This window comes from Ictalurus punctatus, chromosome 14 (assembly GCF_001660625.3).
Source record: "Ictalurus punctatus breed USDA103 chromosome 14, Coco_2.0, whole genome shotgun sequence".
In the NCBI taxonomy this organism is placed as follows: domain Eukaryota; kingdom Metazoa; phylum Chordata; class Actinopteri; order Siluriformes; family Ictaluridae; genus Ictalurus; species Ictalurus punctatus.
The window spans coordinates 18191373-18212210 of NC_030429.2; the positions used below are offsets into that span (position 1 = coordinate 18191373).

The 20838-nt window shown below is 36.2% G+C and overlaps 1 protein-coding gene across 4 annotated transcripts; it reads left to right on the forward strand.

Annotated features, from left to right (window-relative positions):
- The first annotated feature begins 11030 nt into the window (after nucleotides 1–11030).
- prr5l (proline rich 5 like) lies at nucleotides 11031–20462 on the forward strand. Of its 4 annotated transcripts, none has more exons than XM_017484573.2 (9): nucleotides 11031–11214; nucleotides 13205–13357; nucleotides 15181–15261; nucleotides 15535–15583; nucleotides 16508–16565; nucleotides 16793–16884; nucleotides 17086–17220; nucleotides 17469–17634; nucleotides 19266–20462. In XM_017484573.2, the coding sequence occupies exons 2-9, from the start codon at nucleotides 13245–13247 to the stop codon at nucleotides 19610–19612; spliced, it is 1041 nt and encodes a 346-aa protein (XP_017340062.1). In that variant the 5' UTR covers nucleotides 11031–11214; nucleotides 13205–13244; the 3' UTR covers nucleotides 19613–20462. The 4 variants fall into 4 exon arrangements, with proteins under 4 accessions (XP_017340062.1, XP_017340061.1, XP_017340063.1 ...); XM_017484572.2 differs by having other exon boundaries at nucleotides 13239–13357; XM_017484574.2 differs by having other exon boundaries at nucleotides 13239–13357; nucleotides 17514–17634.
- The last annotated feature ends 376 nt before the right edge of the window (nucleotides 20463–20838 follow it).

A 20838-nucleotide genomic window follows, 5' to 3' on the forward strand; every position in this document is an offset into this window, starting at 1 on the left:
ATGTTATTAAAATGTGAATTCTGGTTATAAATTGGGGGATTTTTCCTTTGGTGTTCTCAAACATTAAATGGACCCTGTATTTGCCCAATCTCCCATTTAAAGAGTCCTTGACAAGCTACTCTATTAACTTACAATTTTGCCAAACCAATAACTTAGATCACAAGCTCCAGTTTTATTTATCAGCATTTAATAAAGTTTTATTTTAGGACATTTTATTCTATTTTATTGGAATTTTATATATTTTTTATTTATACTTATATGAAGTTAGAGCCTGAGGGTTGCTCTGTGTATCTAGTACTGTACAAATAAAAGTAAAACAACAAGCAATCTAAATGATTTAGAAAGTACTCAGAGTCTAAAATAGCTTCTTTTCCATTTGTGTCCATTTTTATTTGTATTCTTTTGTACTTTATGCTCAAAAAGATTCACTCATAGCATATTGTATTTTACAGTTTATTTCAATATGTATAGAAATGAGTCTCCCATTTAAAAACTATTGGGAACAAAAACTTACTATACATCCAAAATCCACATGCATGTTATAAATTAGAGGTGAATTTGGGTTGTTATTATTATTATTATTATTATTATTATTATTATTATTATTATTATTATTATTATTATTATTATATGCAGGGAGGAAATGGCAAAACAAAAGACAATAGGATGGTTATATTGTGCTTTGGGGAAGTGAATCCATTACCAAGTCAATTCAGAGAATTATCTGCAATGCAGGTTTGCATGTCTGTTGTTAAATTGTGTCATGACAATTCATTCATACAGCTTCAGTAACTTCACTAACTAGTCTAGGTGGGAATACACCTTGGTTGGAACACTAACCCATTGTGGGGCACCATGTGCACACACATTCACACCTAAAGGTAATTTAGCATCGCCAGTCCAACTACTGGAATATTTTTGTGACATAAGAGGAAACCAGGAAACTCGGAGGACTTAAGGATAAAATGTGAAACTCAGAGAGTAACAGGAGTTCAGGCTGGACCAGAGACTGTGGGCGGCAACACCTGTATCATCATGACCAATATGTTTCAATATGTTAACATAAAGGTAGATAGACAGAAATCAATTTAAAAATATTAAATGAAATTAATTAGTGACAGTCTCATATGGTTGCTAATACGAATTTATTTGTGTGTCAAAAAAAGCTAGCTGTTTTTGTTGTTGTTGTGTTGCTTGTTGAACAGATGGCTCATCCAGCACCTAGTCAGTAGTTATGCCCCCCAAATTCCCCTGATGAATTTCAACCTTCAAAGTGTAAAAAATTGAAAGAAAAAAACTAGAGACAAGAAATAATTTATTGTTAATAATAAATTTACTGGCGTTGTGCCACAGAGACATGCTTAAGTAGACTGGTTTAAGAAAATACTGCTCAGTGATATGTTGGCTGGTTTGCTGTCCCGTAAATATGAATAGACTTGACTTTGCTCACCTTGACCAGTGTGTAAGGATGAATTAATGATTCCCTGTACTAAAGATGCATCCTTCCAGTATGCACTTGTCTGACATTATTATGAAGATATGAAGAAACTTATGTAGGTTGGTCCACATAATAAAATACCACAGAAGAAAAGCAAAACTAAAATATATGGTTGCAAGTAAGGAATTGGACAGTGGGAGCTGGAAGAACTGACTAAGGCAATTACTTCATCCCACTCATAGTTTAACCAGATCAGATGCAACCTCTCTCTAACCCCATTCTTAGTCCATAATTAGTCTTCACCGTGTGTTAATCTTTTTATGTTTCTCTCCATCACCTCCCATGATTCATTTTGCAAAAGTGGGTTCATGTTCCATATAAAGGACAGATTAAATTCTCATAAAAGCAGACAGAAATCTGACTGAGGTATGAGGTATTTGAATTCTATTAACAATGTTTTTTTTGTATTGAAATAAATGCAGCATTTTAATATTCATAAGGCTTCGTTCCAGAATGACCAGTGTTGACACTCTTGTTTCTGAGGTGTCATCTACATACACAGTCAATCTGAGTTAAAAATCCAATCCACACATGATTTCATGATTTACTTCATAATTATATTACCCCTGTTTCAAATCAATTGCTGATTTTTTTAACTGTTAAAATTTATTTTTTAAACTCACTCTGAGTTTGAAATACAGTAACTTTGACAAGCAATTGAGATATAGGTCTGATGTTTTGAAGCTGTTCTTTCTCTTGGCTATGGAAAAGCAAAGTAAGACAATGAACATATTTCCAGGAATTGAGTGCATCTAATAGACTTAAAAGCAATGCCATTACAGTCTCTCTCTCTCTCTCTCTCTCTCTCTCTCTCTCTCTCTCTCTCTCTCTCTCTCTGATTCTCATTCTCTGTCTCCAAAAATAAAGGGCTTGATAATTTCCTTGATTAGTGGTATTAGCTGTGTGCTGGTGCAAGGAAATGTGCATGGTGATACATACAGGATTAAAAAAAGACCAAATAAAATGACAATGATTATAATATAATATCATTTATAAATAAATTATAATACATTTATTATTAGAAGCTATGCTAAACTATAAACAACATATTTAGTGTTTAAATTAAATTCCATTTGATTTCTATAGCACTTTTAACAATAGGCATTGTCACAGAGCATCATTAAATGAATCTATATGTAGATATAGATCCCTAATGAGAAAGTCATTAGCAAGGAAAACCTGAGTGGAACCATCCTCTTCTGGGTGACACAGAATAGGGGGATTATAAATCATTTATGTATGCAGAAAAATCTTTGCTGATTAAAGTACATATTTTCACTTATTATTTTACTTTCACTTCTTCCTTAATGCCTATTGCAATCACAGAACTATGAATTGAAACCCACCTCATGTGTGCAAACTACAGATCTCAGACTCCAAGGCTCACAAGCCGAGTCTATTTTTTCCACCCACATCCTCAAATTGTCCTCTACTACTCAGGGTCCTAGTCAGTATGCATTGTGTTTACTGTAATTATGCATTTATTTGTGTGTCTGTTTGTTTGTTTGTTTGTTTGTTTGTTTGTTTGTTTGTTTGTTTGTTTATCCATTTATCCATCCATAGTTGGGGCAAAATGCAGAATGAAAAGCAGAGGGAATAGCCAAGTTCTCCTGTGTGGTAATGGAAGAATGGTAAAGTGCAATGAAAATAAATAAATAAATAAATAATTTTTTACAAACTTTGTCACATGTACACTACAGGGAAATTCTTATCTTAGCATTCTTACCAGCTTGTTAAGAAGCTGGAGTCAACGCATACACTGAAAAAAATGACATCTTAGCAAGTGGAAATACCTTGAATATAGTCAAGTTGATCTAGCATTTCCTTTTGTACGATTAAAATAAATTAAATATACGATTATTAAACCTGTTTCAAGTCATTTGTACTCATTTCAAGCTTGAAATAATCTTGTTCTATTGGCAGATAATTTTGCTCATTTTAAGCATTTATTTCTAGAAAGAAGTCAAATTATCTGCCAACAGAAAAAGAAAACTATCAGCCTGAAATGAGTAATAATGTCCAGAAATTGGTTTAATGATCTTCTATTTGGTTTATTGTAATCCTATAAGACATACTAGATAAATTAGATTTTTATGATTATGATTTTTACCGTTTTAGCAGCTTTTGAATGAACAAGTGAAGTATGTAGACCTCTAAGTGTAATTATATTATAATATATTTGACTAAAGACCAATAAGAATTTCTCATATATTTAAAAGTTTATATACTGGTCATTTGAGTGTTATGGATAAACAGTTGAAATCATACTGTCTTGCAAAATGTCTCATTTTCTGCACAACCATAGAACCATTGAAACAATATGCATATCTTTTAATATAGCCTTTTATGAATAATTTTGACAAATTTTGACAAATTTTTGACAAAGGTGGTCCACTCTACTAATCGTAGGATTCGCGGTTTGATTCCCGGCCCACATACGTAAACATGCCAAAGTGTCCTTGGGCAAGACACTGAACCCCAAGTTGCTCACGATAGCAGGCTAGCGCCTTCCATAACAGCTCTGTTGCCATTGGTGTGTGTGTCTGTGTATGTGTGTGTGTGTGTGTGTGTGTGTGTGTGTGTGTGTGTGTGTCTGTGTGTGTGTGTGTGTGTGTGTGTGTGTGTGTGTGTATACCGCTAAGGTTAAAAGGCACTATATAAGTGCAGCCCATTTACCATTTTAGTACACATTAGTACACATATGTTCCCCAGACAAAAAAAAATAGTTGCATCCACTGTCACATTGCAGGATGACAACTGCGGGGTGCATAGGGCTAAATCTGTGTGTGATTTATTTGAAGAGGATGATGGAACACTGGAACATACTGACTGGCTTTCAAAATTACTGGATCTCAATGCCAAAACTTGTGGAACAGCAGGTGAAACACAAAAATAGACGCCCAGAAACTTGCTGAATTGCACACCCAGGCAGCAGAAGAGCTCTCCAGACAAAAAATTTTTCATGTGTCATTTCGTTCCTATGGGATCAAGCTCTGGTGAACTTACAGGCCAGTGAAAGTGTTTTAGTTTTCCATCAAGTTCTTCAAACAAATCAAAAGACAGATTTGTCCCTACGCACCTACTTTGTCATCAAGAGAAATGTATCAAATATTTTTCTTCTGCTTGGACATTAAGCAGAAAAGACAGAAATCTAACAATTCTGTTTTAAGTTATTTTTGTGACTTTTAAAAATTGTACAATAAGGATATTTGTGTATAGCACTAACCCTGGAGGAGCTGAACACTCAGCACCAGGGAAAGGTGGGTAAACTTAAGATGCCAGGAAAGAAGAGCATGTGACAGAGTGGATAATTCCACTCCAGCCCTCTGTGGGGAAATGTCCCAGCCTTGGAAGAGCTGGACATGCATGCATCATTGTTATTTCTGATGGTTAAATGATAGCATTTTCCCTTAACATTTCAGATGGCCAAGTTAAGGCAGGTAAATATAGACCAAATTGAATTATTTAAATATTTTTTTCATGTATTGAATTATTTTTTAACCGTAAAAAAAAATAATAATTCCACTTGCCTGGAATCACCACTTACTATATAGCTTGGTTTGGACTTCCTCCCTCATCACACATGCAGTAGTGCTATGCAAGAAGCCTCTATTTGGCAAGTCAGCAAAGACCCCTTTTGATATGGAGCAATGTCTGTGGAGGGGATCAGAGAGTCTCATTTATGTGGAGCAGGATTATTCTTAGCCTTGGTAATGGCTGGATTAGTCTCTTTCTGCATTTCAATCCTTTTCCCTGTGTTACAGTGTGTTTAACATCAATGAATGTTAGGAGGGTAGAACACATTTCCATACAACACACACTTCCCACCACTATATTTCAGCTAAAATTCAGTGCAGATATCATCAGTATGTCTGTATGGATTTTAGCTTTTCAAATAGAATATGCAATAATTCAGTCTTTGATAGAGAGCATTAGTTGGAAAGGACTGATCTTTACTAAATTATGCACATTCTGGGGTGTGGTTACTACCTGCCTTTGAAATTAACGTTGCTACCCAAATTCTAACCTCCACACCTCTGCAGTTCATGCAGATAATTGTTGGAATGTTGCAGGTATTTTAGCCAAAATCCCTCATGTATCCCTTATGGATTTGACAAATTCTCTTAACCATTACCAGCACCACTTGCCTAAATCACTGATTAAACCAGAGCACTGTACCACATTCCTTTCAAGCTACAAGCAAGAATTGATTTGAGCTGCCATACCTGAACACACAAGATGTGCATCAAGACTCTTTTCTGTACATTCTGTACAGCTAACTTTACATGAAAACGACAGATCCACCACTTCCTTAAACACTTAAATGAGCACTGAATTTCATGTAAAATTTACAAAATATAAGTACTAACTCCCAAACTAACTCCTTTTTAGCAGTATTTTAACTTCATAACATTCTTTGTCTCTGGCATATGTGTAGTTGAGTGAGAATCTATTTTCAGTGGTGATGGTGGTAGATGAAGCACTTCTCTATGAGTTTTTGGACACCTGGAAAATTATGCAAATATTAATGTAAATGTTTTAGGAACTAGAAAACCAATAAAGGGCCTGGGATTAATCCAGTTTAGGTGAGCATTAAATTTGCATCAAGAAAAAAATAAGATATTCTGCAAATACAATCTTGTCCTATACTATATGGCCAAAAGTATGTGGGTACCTGATCATTACACCCCTATATGCTTGTTGAACATCCCATTCCAAAACCATGGGTATTAATATTTAGCTGGTGCTCATTTTGCTGTTATAACAACCTCCCCTGGTCTGGAAAGGCTTTCCAGTAGATTTTGGAACATGACTGTGGGGATTTGCCTATTCAGCCACAGGAGCATTAGTGAAAAGGCTTGGCATGCAGTCAACATTCTAATTCATCCTAAAGATGTTCAGTGTGGTTGAGGTCAAGACTCTGTGAAGGATATGCTTGTTCTTCCACTCCAACCTTGGCAAACCATGTCTTCATGGACCTTGCTTTGTGAACATGGGCATTGTCATGCTGGAACACATTTGGGCCTCTTAGTTCCAGTGAACAAAAATGATAATGCTACAGCATACAAAGACATTCTAGACAATTGTATACTTCCAACATTATGACAACAGTTTGGGGAGGAGCCATATATGGATGTGATGGTTAGGTGTCCACATACATTTAGCCATATAGTGTGTATGTAATTCAGAGGTATGTCCCTTTTGTATGTCCACCCCTACCCCAAACCAAGTTCTTGACATTCTTTGATTCTTTGGTGTGTGTTATTGTAGACAATAAATGAAAAAAAAAATAAGGAAATAATTTATTTGTCCTGTTTGTGTCATGTTATGGCCAGTTTTAGGTCATACCCCCAAACTCCCAGAATGTACTGCTACAGAACAACATGCTCAAATCCCTCTATTTCTCAGCAACACCACAGACTTCAAACCCCAATCACATGTTCAAGTACACCAGATTTTTAATAATCTGGACTCACCCTTTAAATAACCTGGACTCTCAAACACACTTTGCGAAGTTTAGCTACTAGCACGCAGCTAGTGACAATTCCAAGCCATTGATCTCTGCATTGTTTCCTGGTTCTCAATTTTGTTTTTATGTTGTCTTGCTCTTTCCTAGTTTTGCTCATTTGTACATTGCCTGGCCTGTGCCTGTTTTCCACCATTGTTTTTGGATGTTGGAGCTATACCTACTACCCCTATGAATGAGTGAATAAATAAATGAATTATTTAATTAATATAGGACAAAGAATACCCTAAGATTAAAAAAGTAGGCATTATATGAATGGTATATAATATGAAACCTTATTCATACAATAGAAGAAGCAAGTCCAAGAATACAGGATAAATGTGTTTGTAGAGGGAAAAAAAACAATGTGATAAAAAAGCAGTTTATACAGAGCATCAGAGAGACACAAAGTGAGAAAGGCGAATACTGCTTCTGCCATGTTGTCCCTTAAATTCATTGCTCTCGTCATTAATCATTGTAGGCTGAAGATGTTTTTCCTGTCCAGGGCAAGCCTCTCATGTGCAAAGCTAGCATAAATCCTGTAGTCAGGGCCCAGGTCCAGAGATGGATTATATTGTGCAAATGATTTGCCACATCATTTTGAGTTTTTTGTTGTTGTTTGTTTGATTGATTGTTTTTGCATCTGCTCTGTAGGAAATGGATCTTTTTTTTTTTAATCCAGTGACTGTTGTCTGTATTGCTGCTTTGCTGGTTCACATTTTCTCAGCTGGCTACATGGATCAGCACATTTATTATCTTTTAGGATAAATATTCATATTAATTCAAGCTAAGTACAATATTTAATAAAGTAATACTGATGAGCCTGTCTCTGAAGAACTATAAAATAACTGAATTAGGATAAAAACTGAGTAAGGATAATATGTAAATAATATATTTAGTGCAGTGTGTCCATGAACTACAGGTATAATAAAAAAAATTAAATACAATAATAATAATAATAATAATAATAATAATAATAATAATAATAATAATAATAATAATAATAATAATAAACCTTTCAGTAAGGCGCATGCTTTTGCAGGGTCAGGCAACAATAATAATATGTGATGACAGATGGACAAGGAACTCTTTGCAGTCAAGGACAAAAGAAGCCATAGATGGTTCTAACTACAGCCCACTGACACCTGTCTCTGTTTATGTATCACCGTTACACACAGCACTCCTGTTGTTGCGCTCTCCCAGTGGTCTGCAACCTCAGATACCATCTGCACCACACCAAGAATAATGTCAGAAAGGAGTATGTCCATCAGTGACAGAGAAAGACATAATTACAACTGTGTTTTTATCACAGTGAAGCCAAAAAAGATGCAAATTGCTCCTTTCATATATTTTACTGATTTCTTTTAGTGGATAAATCTGATAAATTATTATCTGATTGTCATAATATGCAGCAACAACAAATAGTTCAAAAAGCTTAAGCGTTTCAACATGGTCTTACATTGCCATCTACAGCGCATTATAGGCTAAATCATCTTACAAGTTTTGGATTCCCTTATTAGGATTATATATTAAACTGTATTTAGAAAATAATATTGCACAGAGAGTGTATGAGGTGTTATTTGAGGAAAAAAAATATTTCTGTTTTAACCAATATTTTTAACAATATTATGTAGCATGGACCATGTATTCTGAATGGTTTCGTTTTTGTGCTCATTTTTTCTTTTCTTTTTTTCTCAGAGGCTTCAGATAAATATCAACTCTTTGCAAGCTAAAATCTCAGAAAAGGTTCAAATATAATAAAACATAATTCATATTCCACTCTGCTGCCAGACTTGACCTCTTCCTCAGTAGAAGCAAAACGTGCATTGTCCTGATCATAACTTCTTGGACTGATAAGGGAACTCCTGATACACCCAGTGCAATGTTATGTGTAAATATGATGGAATTATATAAGTAAATATGGACGCCTTAATTGGTTTAATAAAAGTAATCCAAATGAGATGGATTGTGGCATGGCAGTTTTACAATGAGTTTTTGAGTAATTGATATGCTGATGGAATGGTATCCTCCTCAAATCAAGCCAGGATTATTAATGTGTATTATTGTATAAGTATCATGATTATTGATAGCATGACTGCTATGTTATTAGTGTTGTAGAACTCCTGTGTACTAGTGCTTAATCTAACTCCTGCATTTAGTTGCTTCTCCCATTGCACTTGCTTCTGGTCAGGTGGTGGATATTTGATACTTTATTCTGCAATTCTTGGAATGCAATTGAGTTTTTAAGCAGCTAGATTTTTGTTTTATATATTGTATTACACATAGGTTGTGTTGGAAAAGGCATGAAAGAAATACAGGATAATTTGAAATAATAATATAACATAACCATAAAATAAAATATATTTTTAAAAAAATTAAGTATATATGAAGACTTGTATGTTCTTAACAAATATACAAGTGTTTTTTTCAGGATATACAGACTACATGTACATGAAACTATATGCAAATAAACATACACAATGAGTAATCCATTTCATTGAGTTGTTTTGTATTATGGCTTTCCACATACATTTACACAGGTTTGACCACTAGATGTCACCAGCATGCTGTGCTTCAAAATGTAGACAGTGTGCATAGAGAACCTGGAGGAGGTACTAGTAGACTTTCCATGTTTCCTATTCTACCCAGTACATAAAGAGTATTTCTAATTCTCTGATTGTTTATATGCAAACTAAAAGTTAACTTTTAGATATATTTGTATTTGTTATTAACGTTGACAACACAAAATTGAAAACAACTGCTTGAGTCAGGAAGTGTGAACCAGCATAAACATTGCTGGTGGGTAAGAAAGAAAAAAAATCATTCAGAATGATTTGGCACAGACCAAGTCATATATCTGCATAAAACAAGTACAGCTGGTGACGCAGCTAACAGAAAAATAATCAGGGCTGTGAATAGCCCTGAGCCAGATGTCACAAGTTCAGTAATGAATGATCAGAGTTTCTAAACCTAGGTTTATATACAACGAACAGGAAGATGAAACTAATCAAACTTAAAGTGTGGAGGGAAAAAAAGTACTTAGTAGACTTAATCTGAAGGTTCAAGCACAACCCAATGCACACTTTTAAAGCCTACTGTCTTTATTTAGGCCACTTTGTCTTAATACTTTATAGCATCATGATTGTACAAAAAAAAGCTGTATTGCAAACAACAACAACAACAACAACAACTGAAAAAAAGGAAGTTTGTTTTTAATTACCACTCCAAATAATTAATGATGTGAAATAAGTAAACTATCCCTGCTCCAATAGTTATTGAAGGGTTGAGAAACACTCTGGTGAGAATCACTGAGATCACATTTTCTCCATTCTGATGTTTGATTGTGAACATTAATTGAAGCTATTCACCTATGATTGTATGCATTACAAACATACATAAATAACATACATACATACATACATACATAAACACATACATACATACATGCATACATACAAATACATATATACATAAATACATACATAGCTAGCAAGGTAAAATAATGTTTCAAATGACTAGTGTAAATCTAGACCATTTTTATTGTTTGTCCCATTACCAGAATGTCTTATTTACACTCGCACCTGTGCACACATGCCTTCATAGCTTTGGGAGCTTCGTTTCTAACAGCATTGTTTAGTAGTGTTCTCTGTTAGATAAAATAAATCCCTTTGGGGTGACTATGAGCTTTGTGACTTTGCAGATCTTATACATGCACAAGCACATACCTTACACACGCAAACAAAAGGAAAACATTAAAAAATCATGATATGACTCCTTTAATAATCCCTGAGAATATTCACACATTCATCGAAAATGACTGAAGCAGGTGTACTGCTATAATGTCTGAGGAGACAGCGTGCTGGAATGGGACACAACATTCCTAATACTGAACAGTACACAGGAGCTAAACTTCAAATTAATAGGCATAACGCGTATTCTGTCATGAAAAGTGCCACTTGTGTGCGGATCAAGTGAAGCAGTAGTGGGTGACATACTAACTCCTCCCCCCCCCCCCCCCCCCCCCCCCCCACACACACACACACACAAACACACTGCTAGTTCAAAGCACATTTCATTGCCTTCTAACCAGTAGCCTTTCAGTTTTATTGCTGTGTCTGTAATTTTAATACTTCGACAGACATTAGCGCTTTTGTACCTGAAGAGTGTGTGAACCCTGAGGCAACTTTATCCAGGCTGCGACCAAGACTCGGTGAGTGTGTGTGTGTGTGTGTGTCTGCAGCTTAATTGTCCGAGATGCAGTAACCTGTTTTTTGTTTGTTTGTTTTTTAACTACTAAATTATGTTTGCTGTTAATAAATACTCGGTTTAAAAGTTGAAGCAGAGTGCTTTAGCTACATGAGATGCTGCTGCTCTCTTAAGCGTCGTTTTGCCAACTTGAAGTGAAAGTGGCGTGATGCTCCCAGTCTGGAGAAGCTCAGCCAGCATTGATGTTGACCTCACGCGGCTCAGAGTACGACCTAACGGCTTAAAAGTAGCCCTGAGCACTTTCTAAACTTTAAATGAAACGTTATTTAAGATAACAGTGTTGTAAGTGGTACTATGCGACTGTAACTTTTACTCTCCTGAAAAAAATCCAGTTTAGACAGAGCAGCTCCAGGTCAAACAGGTACACTGTTATTTCAGAGCTTCCTGATTACTTGAATAAACTGATCAAGAAATATGTTTTAATTGCCTTATTGTTGTGTAATTTTCCTTAAAATAATTTGTCTACAATGTTGCATTAGCAGCGATAAGTGCTAAAGTAAATAGTTCTGATAAGTCAGAAATGTACCAGTAGCTAGTAAGGATGGTCTACCAGTTTGAGCAGCTCTTCCTGTGTTTTGGTAGCTGGTCAGACTAAGCTGGAATTTTCAGCAGGGAAATGAAAACATTTCTGTGTTCATTATTATTATTATTATTATTGTTATTATTATTATTATTATTTCATCCATAGGAAAGCATGAATGTTTTTTTGTTTTCTGAATCCTATTCAAAGTTCACAGTTTCCTAAAATATTACTGTTTCTCTCAACTGAGCTAAGCTGACATGATCTAATCAAGGCCATGCTCAGTTCTAAGGTCTCTGTGTTTAATTACATTAACTAGCTGAACCCTCGTGAATAGCTTCTCATGACGGCACCATCACAAGATAGCAGAATAAGTTTAACACACACTCTCTAAATGCCCTAAAACAATAACACCCTTGATGTAAACAATCTACAAATCCTACCACATGACTTGGATCTGAAGGCACTATGTAATAAGCGGAGATCTGTAATATAACATCATGTTGATTAATGTCATGTCTTTTCATAGGCAAGCTATCATTATAGTGTGTTTCCAAGAGCCCAAAAGCTGCTCATGAATCAACTGCAATGGGCATAATATTGCCAAGCTTACATGCCCATGTTTACCAGATGGCAAGCAAGAGCGCATGTCATTTTCGTTTACAGTCTCGTTGTTATGCCTTTACTTAAGCTGTCTAATATATCAATCTGATCACAGTTAAAGGAAATTGGCTTCTTGGAAATGTCTAGTCTGTAGCTTTGTTTTTAAACAATGCAAAGTTCCAATGTCCATATTATTGCCAGCCAGCCACTCACTAACAGATTCATGTGTCCTGGAAATATGCCTTTAAAAAAAGTCAGTTACAGTTAGAATTTTGACACAGTGCTGTCAAACTTTATTTTAAGCCCTTGAATCTGGTATCAGATGTGTGTGGGACTGAGCCACAGCATGCTGGGGTAGAGTGCTGCCTGGATATGTGTGAGCAGTATGGCCTGAGTCAGAATTGTACAACACATTCATTAAATATGCATGCATGAGTTGATGAGGGAGGCATGACTTGAGGGAGACAGCTGTCATATTCACATGTATCAGTAGCATTAAAATTCTATTAACAGACCATTTAAGTCAATTACTTCAATAAAATTATACTGTACGCCATACACGCAGGCATGCAGGGCACACCATCGTGCAGGGGTTAGGCAGGAAGAGTTCAGATTAAAGGAAGTGAGCTCGGCTGTGTTAGGCGTTGTATGTGGCTTTCAGTATGACATGCATATCTATCTTTGTGAGTCATCACAGATAAATATGGTGTAAACAGCACTCTTGTAACAGTTTTTGTACTCACTTTCTCTCACGTGAGTGCATTTCTACAGAGGAAGTACAAGTTGACTTGAGTTCATTTGTACCCACTAGCATTCTTCTCTTACCTGGTGGCCTTCACTTACAGTGTGTGATGGGATCTTTTCGGCGTCCTCGCTTTATGAGCTCACCAGTGCTGTCAGACGTGGCCCGCTTTCACGCAAGTTCACCATCCCTACAACTCTCCACTGCAAGTATCTGGAATAGGTGGGTGTAAGCTGCTACAGGCAGATTTATTTGAAACATCCTACTTATGTATAGGCACTTTGGAATTTGTCTCGAATAATAAAGAACGATGCCTTTTGATTTTTAGTTAAAACACTTGAAAATAACAATTTAAACTAGATTTTATTAAGCTTAATAGATCAAACAAATGAATGAAATGGCAAATTCTGCTGATTTTTTTTTTTTTTAATATCGTGTCATTATGTACTGAGTGAGAAGTAACACAAAATGATTTAAAACATTTCTGATGAATAATACCCCATTCTAGAGAATTTACACAGCACTGGTTTGAACTGGAGATTCGAAATATTTAAAGCATGTAAGAGCTTACATATTGTGTCAGTGTGATTCATATACATTGACCTCCAAACCATTCCAGGCATTTATGTTGTTACAGTAAACTATACATAGAATCCGTCAACACCACTATTGTGAGCCTTTTTGTTTATTTACAAAGAATGTTTATTTACATTTAGCCTACTTACTGTGAATATTCACAAAGTACTAGGATTCCCAGCAGGTCTGTCGTTTCCAAAATGTCACAGAGCTGTAAGAATTTCAACTGGGTTCTACAGAAGAGAAAACCAGAAACAGTACAAGGTTGATGGAAACTGGGGTGTAGCTGCAGCAAATGTCAACCAAAATTGAATGTCTGTGCTGCCAAACTTTGGAATGCCACTTATTTAATAACTCGGTGTGTCTAGAGATGAGAAAATGACGGCCTTTTACATCACCAACGACGACCATTTTCTGGCTCACATGATCTTGGCAATTTTGGAAACTTTTTTTCTGCTTACTTAAATTGAAGTGGAAGAGATGATGATCAGAGAAATAAGCTCATGCTCATGGCCAAATGTTAGTTAAGTAAGCAAACTTGACTAATAGATATCTGATCTGTAATAGATTTTTTATTTTTTTTGTCTATAGCTTACCACTATAGCCTATTTTTTGCCAAGCACAGCCTACTGTATGTTGAGTTCCATATATCTTCCTGCAGCTTCACTGATGAATACCAGTAGCCACAACTTTTTCTATTTAGTTATTTGTTGGCATTAGGCAGCAAGACTGTGCCTGTCTTAGCCAGATGAAATACATGCAGGACCTTACCTAAACAAAACCAATTTATTGCATTAAATATAAAAACTCAGAGGACACATGCAGAAGAATGTGAAACTGCTATATGTGTTTGTTGTAGATCCTGTAACTGATGGTTCCTAACACAAATGGTATAAGGAAATAAAAGGGAACTCGAATTATTTTCTTCCAAACTTTTTGCTCAATTTGTATACTTCACTAAATTAATTAAGTCTTTGAAAAATTGGCATAATTCCCCTTTAATTTAAAACAGCTAGCGTGTGAACTAGTAAAGTGTTACATCACTGCTAAGGAAACATGATCATACTAAAAATATGTGCGGGTTATGCTGACTGTGCACATGTATGTGGGACAAAAAACAAGAAATTCAGCTTTTTGGCCTCTTTATATCTAACTGGAAATAGGGCTGCTGCTGCCTCACTTTCAGGAAGTGGTGAGCAGGATGTTATTCAGTTGTAAGAGGTTCAGGGACAAAAAGGGAGTGTATGGTGACTTTAGAGAAGGAAATACACATCCTCATTTCTTCCGAAAGGATTTACGCAAGAATTTTAAATGCTTATGTGGCACACTTTTAGAGGAAGTCCTGCTTATTAGCTATACATGACTGTGCAATTCTGACTGCTTGTATCGTTCACAAATTTCCATATCGAAATGGTGCAGTGAGATCACATTTGGTTTCTAGAAGCTGATTCACTTGATGTACTTTGCAGTGTCCAATCTGCTGTCATCAAAGTATTTCAAGGAGGAGGGCTACAGACCAGTGAGCTGTACAGTCTGAATGAAAGCATCAGGTGGGGAAAAATAATTAAAATTTGGATAAATAAATAAATGTCAAATCTGCACTGACGGATACAAATGTACTCCAGTTTAGTTTTTGAATTTATTTTGAATTTAGTTGAACTAAATTTTGTGAATTTAGTTGAAGTTATTCTCTATAATTATTTATTTGTAAAATTTAAGTGTCAGTATCTTTCCACAAGTCATTTCACAGTGCAAGCTTAATAGTGACAGGACATCATGATGATTTTAGCTCATTTTGCTCCATTATATTTTTGTGTACTCAGGTGGCTTCAAAAGACAGAACTTGGCTCCTTCATTACAGAATACTTTCAGGTATAACATGATCACTGTTCAGATAAGGAGCTCAGCTGTTTGCCTAAAATAATTACAGCACACGATGTTTAAAATTTCAACTAAAAAAATCACAGCAAAATTGATACCCTAAACAGTATTTTAAATAGATGCAAACAAATATAAAATATTTATTTATTTCTCTCAGTCTCTAGGAAGTGCCTTTAAGCAAAATCAGGTCCATGATAAATAATAAAATTCAAGTTAGTTGAAAATTTGTGGGAGGAGGACATGGGCATACTGTTCTCCCCTGTACGGTGAAGAAGACGGTGAAAAAGCTAAGAACAACTTGGTGATAACAGTTCCAGAATTGCACATTTTAGTTGATTCTTTAAAGTTTCACAATCAACAATGAGATGCCACCTTCATAACACCAAGCTGTTTGTAAGAGTAGCATGAAAAAGCCCTTTCTGAGAACAACCCATAAATACATCACCAACAGCATCAATAGAATTACAATGGCAACCATGTGTTATGGCCAGATGAACAAAAAAACAAACCATTTTGGCCAAGCACATCATCAGTCTGCAAAATGACCTCAAACATGCAACCAAATCATTGAATAAATGGTTCCGGAAACATGATATCAATGTTTTGCAATGGCTATCTCAGTCTCCGGATTTGAACTCTACAGAAAATAGGCTTTCTAAATTTAAGATGGAAGTCTATTTAACAAGAAATATAAAGCATCTTGAAAGTTTGTGCATAGAGGAGGTCCAACATTGTCTCCAACCTTTTGTTCAGTTGTTCTCTGCAGGTCAGACTACTCCAGATCTAGTTTCTGCATAATGAAAATAACTACTTACAAAGTTTAATCCCAAATATAAAGGGTGCAAATAATGCTGGGCTTTTAATTATTGTTGATCTACCTATGCTTTAACATTATTTCATTCTAATTTGATATAGGATCAGCTCTTGAACAAAGGCCTGGCACATATATTGGAGAAAATTCAGCTTCATGAGGGTCAGTACTGAAATATATAGTTATACAGATGTTTTTAGCATAATCATCAAGCAATTTGTATATAGTTGGTCAAATAACTGTTCTAGGTACCCAAAAATATTGTATCTTGAATGCTGAGTATCTTCCTGGGCCTGCAATGCATGTTTTAGTTTGAGGAGGATATTGTGGAGTACTATGGAATATTAACTGAGATTCTTTTCTTTTATTGTTGTTCTTTTCCCTCCTAGAAGAAAACTGTCTCCAGGCTCTGTCTGAAATGTGGGTAACATATTTCACAGAGATCCTGCCAACTCTTCAAGCCATATTCTATCCTGTGCAGGTAACTGAGTAGTGTCATTCACTACAGAATGTTGTTAGCCAGCCCTAGTCCATAGACAATGTGGTGATTGTGCGTGTCTCTCTGTCTGTCTCTCTCTCTCTCTCTCTCTCTCTCTCTCTCTCTCTCTCTCTCTCTCTCTCTCTCTCTCTGTGTGTGTGTGTGTGTGTGTGTGTGTGCGTGCACGTGCACACTCACTCACAGGGTCAGGAGCTAACTGTGAGACAGATGGCTCTGCTGGGTTTTAGGGACCAGGTCTTGTTGAAGCTTTCCCTAGAGAACATTCTGAATACCACTTCATACCCTCCTGCCATAGTACAGATGCTGCTCATACTACAGGTGGGAATTTTATTACACAGCTTCTGACTTTATTTAAAGCATTAATATTTGAATTTTCTCCTGAATATCTCTATGAAGGTAGCCTGATGTTTCATTTACATTTATTTACATAAAACATCGTTATAAATGCCACAAGCCATACTGACCAGATATTAAAAGATAAATGTCATCCCACATATTTATGCAAACACATTTCACAATGTACCACTCAGTTTTATAACATTTTAAAGCAAGTTCACAGCCTGCAGATCTACATATTTAATGTCTGCAGGCTTTTTTTTTTTTTAACACAGGGCATTCATGAGTCTAGTGGGCCGAGTAAAGAATACTACCTTCTAGAACGACTAGTGGATATGGTGATTAAACCTTACCTGAGTAACTACCTCCACATGAGCCACAGGGACTCCACTTCAGGTAAGATCAGGGGTGTAATGGGCCACATTACACCTTTGATGTTAAGTAGCCAGGACCAAACAAAACAGTTTAATAAACCAATAACATAAACATCTCGTAAATGTGTTCATGTATATTCTGAATGCACAAATGAATTACAAAGTACACTCACTGTCCACCTGCACATTCATGCAGTTATCTAATCAGCCAATCATGTGGCTGCAGTGCAGTGCAAAAATCATGCAGGTACAGGTCAAGAAGGGCTTGTTTGAATATTTCAGGAACTGCTGATTTCCTGGGATTTTCATGCTTAACAGTCTCTAGAGTTTACACAGAATAGTGTGAAAAACAAATCTCATTGAGTGAGCAACAGTTCTTTGGGTGGAAACACCTTGTTGATAAGAGAGGTCAGAGGAAAATGGTCAGATTGGTTTGATCTGAAAGGAAGGATATAATAACTCAAATAATTATTCTTTACAACTGTGTTGAGCAAAAAAACATCTCAGCATGCATAAAGCACTGAACCTGGAGGTGGATGAGCTGCAACAGCAGAAGATCACGTCAGGTTCCACTCCTGTCATGTATAAACAGGAATCTGAGGCTATTGAAACTCAGATTCCTGTTCTTGGCTGACAGGAGTGGAAGCTGATGTGGTCTTCTGCTGTTGTAGCTCATCCACCTCAAAGGTTGATGTGTTGTGTGTTCCGAGATGCTTTTCTGCTCACTGTGGTTGTAGAGTGCTTATTTGAGTTGGTAGAGACTTTCTGTCAGCTCGAACCAGCCTGGTCATTCTCCTCTGGTGTCTCTCTTCAGCAAAGTCTTTCAGCCTGCAGAGCCCCACTCACAGAATTGTTTTTGTCATTTTTTTTGCACCGTTCTGTGTAAACTCTAGAGACTGTCGTGTCTGAAAATCCCAGGTGATCAGCAGTTTCTGAAATACTCAAGCCAGCCCATTTAATGCAGTGTGCTACTGCCACATAATTGGATGATTGGATAAATGAGCAGGTGTACATGTGATCCTGTTATACACTTGCCATCCCTAATAAGCAAGTGTACAGGTGTTCCTATTAAAGTGAATGGTGAGTGTATGTACTGTACATACAAAATAAATTAATAGACTGAAAGTCACTGCCAAAAAAAATCCAAATTATAGTTTTACTCACCTGAGATTATGAATCCAAAAAAATAGCCCATAATATTGAAGGGGGAAGAAAATCAATATGGTTTACAAATGACTTACAAATAAAAAATGCTATTGCATAAGTATTCATCCCCATTGCTTTGAAACCTCTAATTAGTTATATGTATTATTGCTCTTATTTCCTATGGAAAGAGACATGGTTATAGTGTTAAAATGTTAGTTCCATAATGAAGAAATTTATATTATAAGCATATTTTGTCAGAAGCTGAGTTTAAGACCCTTAGTTTATTGCTCTATTTTGCCCCCTAGTGGATTAACAGAGGTTCACATGACAATTTTTAATTTGTAATACAGATTCTCAGTTCATTTGGTAGGCTGGATTAGAACTTTTATCTGGCCAGTCCTAGCCTGTGGGCTGTATGTTTGACCCCCCCTGCTTTAGACTATCACAATCACTTGCTACATTCATACTAAGACATAATGTAACCAGTTGTTCCTACTCTTGCACCAGAGTGTCATTTGGAAAAGTCCAGTTTGGAGACTGCACCTCGCTTTGGCCAGCCAGAGATCACAATCACACACTTTGCTGCAGAATCGCTGCTGACGCCTCTTGTGGAGCAGGAAGGTGAGGCATATCTGGAGAGGACTGCTGGAATACGGCGCCACACGGTCGCCAATGTTCATTCAGACATCCAGTTTCTCTCCATGACAAACAGAACCGATTGTTGTGATAATGGCCAGGTGACAAAAGCAAAGAGAACTGCTTCTCCCAGGCCTTTCTCCAGTCATCTTGTATTCCTGGACTCTCAGTCAACTACAACAAAATCACAGATATGCCAGAACACTGAAATGAGTTGAAAACTGTTCTGTAAGAATCATAATATAGTCCAATCCTAGAACTGTCGTTATTTCAAGTATTTACACTGATTACATTAGTGGAGTCATATGGATTATCACAGCAGTTAATGTGCAGTATGAGCCAATTTGACTACTTAAATTGTTCAGCAGCATTCCACTTCCTCATAATCAGCCAGTGGGGTTGTGCACAATCTGTGAAGTTGATTACATGGCTATTTGTGTACTAGTTTTTGGTTATAAATTTACACAAGTAATAATTTATTAGGTGTACACGAAATATTACTTAATTGTGACCTGTAGAAATTTTTACCTATGTTGGAAGACAGTCTACTTACAACTTCTTGCCACAGTTTCTCATATACAAAGCCTTTTGTGTACATGAACAGCTGTAATGCTTACTTGGAAACTACATTATTGTTTGGTTGAATGCTTAAAGCACAAGGGAGAGGAGTTTCAAGAAACCTATAATTAGCTGAGTCGTGTCCTGTGCTGTGCTCTAAGAGGCATGCTCATTTTCTGCTGTAGAAGTGGCAAAGCTATGTGGAATTTCAGCTCTGCTGAGCTAACACTGTTTACACAGATGCAGTATTAGGCAAAATCTTTGAGCTTTCAGCTGTTTGGGATTATGGACTTGACTACACTGTGTGACACTTTCTTGTTTTGAGCCATTTTAGTATGTACTGTACAATTTGTTAATAGTGGAGTTGCTGATGTATTGATCTAAGGAGTAATTTATTTCATGAAATATTTTGTCTTAATTATAATTTCAGTTTGAATGTTATGACAAATATTGTGTTTATCAATGTGCAGTGTTGTATATATTTCTAGTAATAAAGTGTTACCTTGTGTAACTCTATTTTCTTGGTTGGCTAGTCATTCATGGTTAGTCACTACTTTTTATAGATGCAGTCATGACTGCGTGTCCAAGGTACCTTCAACACACGTCAGCTTTCTGAACATAACAGTTTATGTTTCCAATCCAATGGGACACTCACAAGTAGAGTCGTTTCCTTTAGGACTAAAATCAACCTTTAATCAATGTAGTCTTCCCAGAATAGAAAAGCAGTTAAGGAGCTTTAGTGGCCTTAATTGAATGCTGATCCTTGCAGAGAAAATCTTTGTGTGGGAGTGTTACAGAGCATTACCCTGCTGAGTGGAGTGAAGTTGTTACTTAACTTTAGTTCTGTGTGCTAGATATGGGGATGTTTTCTTTTTATTTATCTCAT

Coding starts and splice junctions, on each gene's coding strand:
- prr5l (XM_017484573.2), top strand. CDS start 13,245: ATGGGATCTTTTCGGCGTCCTCGCTTTATGAGCTCACCAGTGCTGTCA. Junction 15,262..15,534: donor AGTCTGAATGAAAGCATCAG/GTGGGGAAAAAT, acceptor TTGTGTACTCAG/GTGGCTTCAAAAGACAGAAC. Junction 15,584..16,507: donor TCATTACAGAATACTTTCAG/GTATAACATGAT, acceptor AATTTGATATAG/GATCAGCTCTTGAACAAAGG.